General features: G+C 43.7%; 1 protein-coding gene across 1 annotated transcript; it reads left to right on the forward strand.

Moving 5' to 3' along the window:
- Positions 1 to 3485: 3485 nt before the first annotated feature.
- Positions 3486 to 6282, forward strand: LOC127296863 (protein SULFUR DEFICIENCY-INDUCED 2). The gene is made up of 3 exons (XM_051327092.2): positions 3486 to 3861; positions 4770 to 5144; positions 5621 to 6282. The coding sequence occupies exons 1-3, from the start codon at positions 3742 to 3744 to the stop codon at positions 6056 to 6058; spliced, it is 933 nt and encodes a 310-aa protein (XP_051183052.1). The 5' UTR covers positions 3486 to 3741; the 3' UTR covers positions 6059 to 6282.
- The last annotated feature ends 1137 nt before the right edge of the window (positions 6283 to 7419 follow it).

The raw sequence follows: 7419 nt of genomic DNA on the forward strand, positions 1-7419 counted from the left end.
ACGGCGGAGCTAGGGTTGCGAGTGAGGGGTTAACCCCTCACTCGCACCTGCGCCCAGTATAAGTAGTGGGCGGAGGGTCCGATTTCCTGGGCCCCGTATTCCGCCGAAACGGGCCGGCCCGAATACGGGGCCTGCTAGACGGCCCAAACCGCGCCTGCCCCGTATCTCGCCGGAATTTTACGGGGTGGGCGCTCTTAGAGACTCAACTGTTTGGTTGGCTGCATGAGAGCCTTTTAGCTGGACCGATGTGAATGCCTGGTGTCGAATTTGTTGCATCTAAACATATGTGTATACCTCTTTTCAGGATGTGGAACTTACCTCCTCTTTTATTAATATCGCCACGGCTGAAAGATTCTATACACTTGCATGTGGTAAGAAAATATCGCTAAAGAACATTCAGAATATATTTCCATACATTTTTCTCCATTGCTCTTCTGAATCATCAACAAGCATATAGAATAATGGCTAACCGCTCACACAAAAAACAGAAATGGAACAAGATAGCTTGATGTATCTGTAGGAACAATATAAAGCATGAAAGAAGCCTCAATTTAGGTCAATACAACAATATGCACTATGTACATTCATTGATCACCGAAAGTACCAAATCAAAGTGAGACGACGACAAGGGAGATAGTTAAGAGAGTTGTCGTGGTAGAGGTAGCTCCTGTGCTGAAAGTAACAACGTAAAAGTTGCGCTGAATGACGGGATGAAGCTATTGTTCAAAATAATTTGGACAAGATCATCCATGCACACCAAATTTTATAAAACGGATGTCTATGAACTCTTTATTGAAGCACGAACGGAAAAAGCTATGGTTCAACGAAAAATGGAAGCGATCACAGGAATGGAATCACCTCATCAATGCAATTCTTTTTCATGTAGATATCATCACAAACCGAAGCATTGCTGGAAAAATCAGGATAGACGAAGATGAGAGAGATGATGAAGGTAAGTGGAATAATCTCGTGAAAAACTATATACCGAAGCTGCATTGCTAGAGTCAGAGTACTCACCATTTGTGTTTGCTTGTGTCATAGCAAGGGCTCCTGGAAGCAACCAAATATATCAAACTTTTTCGACATGTCTGCTTGAGGGGTGCTTTTACAGTGTGCCAACCAGAACAGATGTCTCAGACTATCACACAAACATTCAATACTGTGGCGGACCCCACCTTCATGTGCGCCGCTAAGCCTTGGATAATGATATCAGTATTTTCTTAGGCGTCGGGATTAGGCTAGGTGGTTCTTTGTTGTTGCTCATGATTTTTGGTTGATTCTTCCTTTTGTGCCAAGAAAAGATGTGCAAACAAGACACGCAATACTCCCTCTGTCTTACCCAAGTTGTCTTAGATTTGTAAAAAATAAATGTATCTAGACACCGCTTAGTATGTAGATATATTTAAATTTTGTCAAATCTTCAACAACTTGGTCGACTGTGGAGTTTAGAAGAAATCAGCACCATATGCAGTTGATTGCACTGATATAGGATACGGAACTTGAACCGATGTTGACCAAGACAATTTTAATGGAGGTCTACAAGACGTATAGAGGCGACCGGCTGCTGTGCTCATGGATCGAAGGCAGTAAGTGGATCCATGTGCTCACGTCGTCTAATCAATATTGGCCTTTTATCCATTTTTATTTTTATTTTTTCTATACCAACTTTACTCACACAGATCACATATTAATAGAGCAATTATTGATCAAAGTCTTATCTTGATAAACTAGTAGCATACCTTACACCTTAAAACGGGAGTTGTACAATATCCTGAGATTTAAGTGAGACTAAAAGTAGTTTGAAAAGGGAGACGTTTCATTTTTTGAGAAAAAGGCCGACGTTTAGAAGTCGTACTAGAGGGAAGTGGTAGGTGTGTAGGTACCATGGCCCCATGTATCCAAGGTACAGTGGATTCATGTGCTCACCTTCTCTAATCAATACTTCACACAAACAAGCATGTACTCCCTCCGTTCTTAAATAAGTGTTCGTTAGGACATGACTTAGGTCAAACTTCATTAATTTTGATCAACTTTCTAGAAAAAAGTTATAGTAAATTGATATCGTTAGATTCATCTTGACATGAGTAGTTCAATAATATAGCAATTTGATGTCACATGTATTGCTACTTTTATGTAAAATTTTAGTCAAAATTTAAAAATATTTGACTTTCAAAAACAGAAAACATCCATTTATTCGCGGAACGGAGGGAGTATACTCCTCTAGGCTTTGGACAAAAATATTCTTTGCAGGTTCAATGAGTGTAGACATAATTTTTAGCGTACACTTTAGTTAAATCTGCGATAAATATTTAGGGCTGAACGGAGTACTAACAAAGCACTTAATTATTGATCAAATCCTTTTCTTGATGTAAACTAAAATACACATTATAATTCAACATGGAAGGTGTAATATTTCCCGAGATTTGAGTGACTAAAAGTAATTTCCCGAGAAAAAGTCAGCCAAGCTAGTTGTTTATGGGAAATTGTTAATTCTTAAGGTAAAAACTTAACCACTTACAATTCACATATGATCGAGTAATTATTGATTAAAGTCTTGTGTTATTGAGTTATAAACTAGGGAATCGAGTACGTACGTGAGGAAGCTATTGGCAGGACTGTAAAACCCATCTAGGGTTTCACCCCCTCGTCGGTGATGGACTAGCTTATTGTTTATTGTTTTCTTCGGGATGGTGAGACATCAGCTACATCCCGAAGTCAGAATAAGGTCCTCCCCACCTTATCATCGCTTTGGTGGTGCATCTAGCACCGACGACGGAGGGCGCGTGGAGTCGTGCACCCGACGGATTATCTGAGATCCGTTCGGTTTTCGTGTTTGTTGGTGTAGTTTCAGATCAGTCTCTTCCGATCTACGGTTGTCATCATTGGCGATGGTTGCTACTCTAGTGTGTTGGTCCTTTGGAAGCTTAACACGATGACTTCCCGAGTGTATACTACAAGAAGTTCTACTACGACAACTTTGCCCAGCTCCCTCAATTGAGGGGCGAGGATAGCGGCACGCCCGGCTAGCGTTACTGTCTATAGTCGTCACTAGGTGGTCCATGTACATATTTATAATTTTTTACTACTTTTTAAGTTGTCTGTACAGTTGTTTATGATTATTAATAGTTTGCCAGAATTTTCGTAAAAAGTATTGTGTAGGAGTATCGGAATATTTTAAACTAAAAGGATAGGATACTGTAGGATTTAAACGAGACCAAAAATAGTTAAAAAAAGGGGGCGGGAGCCAGCCAAGCCCATAGTTTTCGGGGAAAAAGTTGATTCTGTATGTAAAAATACAGACCGTGACAAAACGAAAATGAGTCGAGTGTTGGCGTCTCACACGAGCTGCTTCTGCCAGCACGGTGAGTGGCCACGTGTTGCGTCACGCTAACGAGAAGGGGGCCGGACGATCCTATCACCTATACCACCAGCTAATGGACACTCTCCGATGAACATGCCCGTCGAGGCCGGCTCCATCCAACGACTCCCATCCTCACGTCCCACCGAACCTGGACGGTTCCCTGTCCAGGTGCACTTCCCGGTCGGCCAGATTCATCCGATCGGGCCGTCCGGCTATATATTACAGCGACAGCTCCCCTGCCAACCTCGACTTGGTGACTCACCGGCCGTACGGTATCGATACCCGCCGGAAGGAATCAGCAGCGAGCGCCATCAACGGAATTCCGCTCGCAATCATTAGCTGTCTAAGCTAGCTCTACGTACCTGTACGTGGAGATCGAGATGGTTCATGCCGGATTGGCTCAGCCGCCTAGCCCGGATGCGGCGGCAGCAGCGGCGGCGCACGTCGCGCACAAGATCCCCTCCGGCGACGGGCCGTATGCTCGGGCCAAGCACTACCAGGTAAACTCAAGCTTCATCTATTTGCTTCCGGCTGATAGCTGGACGAAGAACGTTTTCATTAATTTGCTGTATTTAAGGAGATTGTGTGTAGCCGTTTTAGTTAGTAGATTTATATCAACTTGCTTGCGTGTGAACGTTGTATCATCCAAAGTTGGTTAGCCACGTCTTAGTAACCTCTCTTGCTTGAAATCAAAACGGAAAATAGGTTTCAAAACCCCCAAAAAAAGAACGGCAAGCACTATTAGCCTCTAGTCATCGCTTTTCTAGCTTCATTCCGTCTTCAAGCATCTCAAGAGAATATGAGAATGCTATATTATTTACATGCAAAGAATTAATCTGCAACTAATGTACAAAAGTGCAAAGCAATTTGTTCAGTAATAAATAGTTTTTCCTCCGTTCACCCAAACATCTTATATCAGTGAACATAGAAAGTACATACGAATGTAAAATGATTTGTAGCATCATGATAGATAGAAGAGGTGTGCGTAGTTGAGTACCAAGTTTTGTGCCTAGATAGGACGTATGGGATTTATGTCATTGTTCACACGTTTGTTCTATTCCGGCCTGTCTAGTAACATTCATGGATAGCGCGCTATGTCGGCGCTAATAGCGCGCTATATCATATTTGGAGAGTCCACGCTAATAGGATATTTTAAGACAAGCGCTATTTTGTTATAGCGTGCTATTTTTTTTCCTTGCTCTATATACACGTACTATTGACCTTACTATTATAAGTATGCTCATGTGAGATGGCTCCCGGATGGTCTTTTACCCTTATATGGGATCTCTCACTAGAAGAACTATGCTGACTTGCAAAAGCATCAACTCCACTTCTACCCCTACATATATGTATGTTCTCGAAAAAGAAATTGATGCTACCATTTCAATTTTTTGTGGTTAAACTAAAGCTGGTGGAGAAGGACCTAGATGCGTCAATTGCATGGTTCTGGAAGGCGATCGAGACCGGAGACAAGGTGGATAGCGCGCTCAAGGACATGGCGGTGGTGATGAAGCAACGTGGGTACCTGAGCGAAGCTGTGGATGCCATCCGATCGTTGCGACATCTCTGCCCTGGCAAGCAGTCACAAGAGTCACTCGACAACATCCTGCTCGACCTCTACAAAGCCAGCGGCCGCACCAAGGAGGAGATTGAGCTCCTCAAGCGCAAGCTCCGAAAGATCTACCTTGGTGAGGCCTTCCCACGAGGCAAGGCCACCAAGCGTGCCCGCTCCCACGGCCGCAAGATCCATGTCTCCGTCCAACAAGAGACCTCTCGTGTCCTGGTAGGTAACTAATTAAAATTAGTACTCTCTTCGGTTAAAAATAATTGCTTGAAAAAAGATGTATCTACACAATAAAACATGTCCATATACGTCTTTTTTGGGCAACTATATTGAACCAGAGGGAGTATTTTGATTCGTTAAGAAAAATATTTGATAAACAATTGTTCTCTAAATACATGATTTGTGTTATAGTTTTCACAACTATGAAAAATGTTCATCAATCTAGAACTTCAACACAAACTTACGGTTGTCACCTAAACCCTATGTTAATAAAGTAATTATCAGTGGAAGTTTTAGATTTTGACCGAGATTGTTAGTCAAACTTTTCCTGACCATGTTTTTCAAAAACTGAAATCGCCGGAGGAACCAACTATATACTCCTAGACTCCTAGTCGTGGGGAAAGGTGCACATTATATATAGTACTATACTGCAAGAGGTGGAGCTGACGTAGCACACGATGCCATGTTTCTTCCAGGGGAACCTGGCCTGGGCCTACATGCAGCAGCGGAACTACATGGCGGCGGAGGCGGTGTACCGGAAGGCGCAGATGGTGGACCCGGACGCCAACAAGGCGTGCAACCTCGCGCTGTGCCTCATCGAGCAGCGCCGGCTCGCCGACGCGGAGCTCGTGCTCGCCGACGTGATCGCCGGCGCGTATAACGCTGGCGGCAGGGAGCACGGCGGGAAGATCGTCAAGAAGGCGGAGGAGCTGCTTGAGAGGATCAGGGCGGAGACGGGCGGCGCCGGCGGTGGGGAGGAAGCCGGCTCGGAGGACGGCGCGGAGGCCGACGAGATGGAGGAGCTTCTGGACGAGGTTGTGAGGCAGTGGACGGCGCCGTACAGGCGGAGCGACCGGAGGCTGCCCGTGTTCGAGGAGATCACGCCCCTGTGCCGGCAGCAGATGGCGTGGTAGGAGCTTGTGTACATCCGCGTCAAGATAGCGGAGCGTGTCGCCGTGGATGTTCTGTACTGTTCGTGCTCATGCATGTATGTACGTACATGTGTTGCATATGTCATGTGTGTAGTCGTGTACTGTAGTTTTTTGTGTGAGGCGGTTACATGTGTAAAATGTGTAGGATTTTCATATATGTACATATGTACAGTAAAAGAAAGCGTCTATTTCTTTTGGTGGCTCAAGGTCTTTCGAGCATGTTGAAAGGAGCTGAGTTGAGAGGTGAACTTGAAGGGGTGCGGGTATGTCGTGATGCACCTATGATCTCTCATTTACTTTTTGCTGACGACTCTTTGATCCTCATGAATGCTGATAGGAAAAATGGTCTGAAACTGAAGGATATTCTTGATAGGTATTGTGCTAATTCGGGCCAGAAACTTTCTGAAAGCAAGTCAAGTATTTTTTTTAGTCCGAATACTGTGGTGGAAGAGAGGGCTGAAGTTTGTCAAATTCTGAATATTCTAACAGAATCACTTAATGACATATATTTGGGACTCCCGGCTATGGTGGGAATTGATAAAAGTGAGTGCTTTAGACACTTGGTGGATAGAGTGATCGCCAGAATAAGTGGCTGGAAGGAGAAATTGTTGAGTTTGGGAGAGAAAGAAGTGCTTATAAAAGCTATTGCTCAAGCAATACCAGTTTTGCTATGACGGTGTTCAAAATTCCGAAAAAACATTTGTAAAGAAATCTCTATGCTATCTCTCAATTCTGGTGGGGCGATGAGGAGGAGCAGAAACATATGCACTAGAAGGCTTGGTGAAAAATGTGTATTCCGAAGAGTAGTGGTGGTATGGGGTTTAGGGATCTCCATTGTTTTAATTTTTCTCTGTTAGCGAAGCAAGTCTGGAGGTTATTGAGTGAACCTGACCCACTTTGTGCAAGAGTGCTAAGAGCAAAATATTACCCGGATGGGCGTCTCTTTAATGCAACTTTGAAGAGGGGAAGTTCTTTCACATGGCAGAGTATTATTGCAGGCCTGGAGTGTTTTAAGAAAGGTTGTATTTGGAGAGTGGGGGATGAGAGTCAGATTAATATCTGGGAGGATAGCTAGATTCCTTCAAGCCACAATTTAAAGATTATGACTCCGAGAGGTACAAATATTCTCACACGTGTTTCAGATTTGATTAATCCTATAGATGGTTCATGGGATGAGGATATCATTGAAGATATTTTTTGGCCGATTGATGCTCACAAAATTTTGCAAATTCCTTTGACACCAAACAGAGAGGATTTGGTGGCATGGCATCATAATAAGCTTGGTCTTTTTTCTGTACCTTCAGCTTATTTCTGTCAATGGGATCACAAGTTTGGTCGGAATA

The sequence above is a fragment of the Lolium perenne genome, chromosome 4, assembly GCF_019359855.2.
Source record: "Lolium perenne isolate Kyuss_39 chromosome 4, Kyuss_2.0, whole genome shotgun sequence".
Lineage (NCBI taxonomy): Eukaryota > Viridiplantae > Streptophyta > Magnoliopsida > Poales > Poaceae > Lolium > Lolium perenne.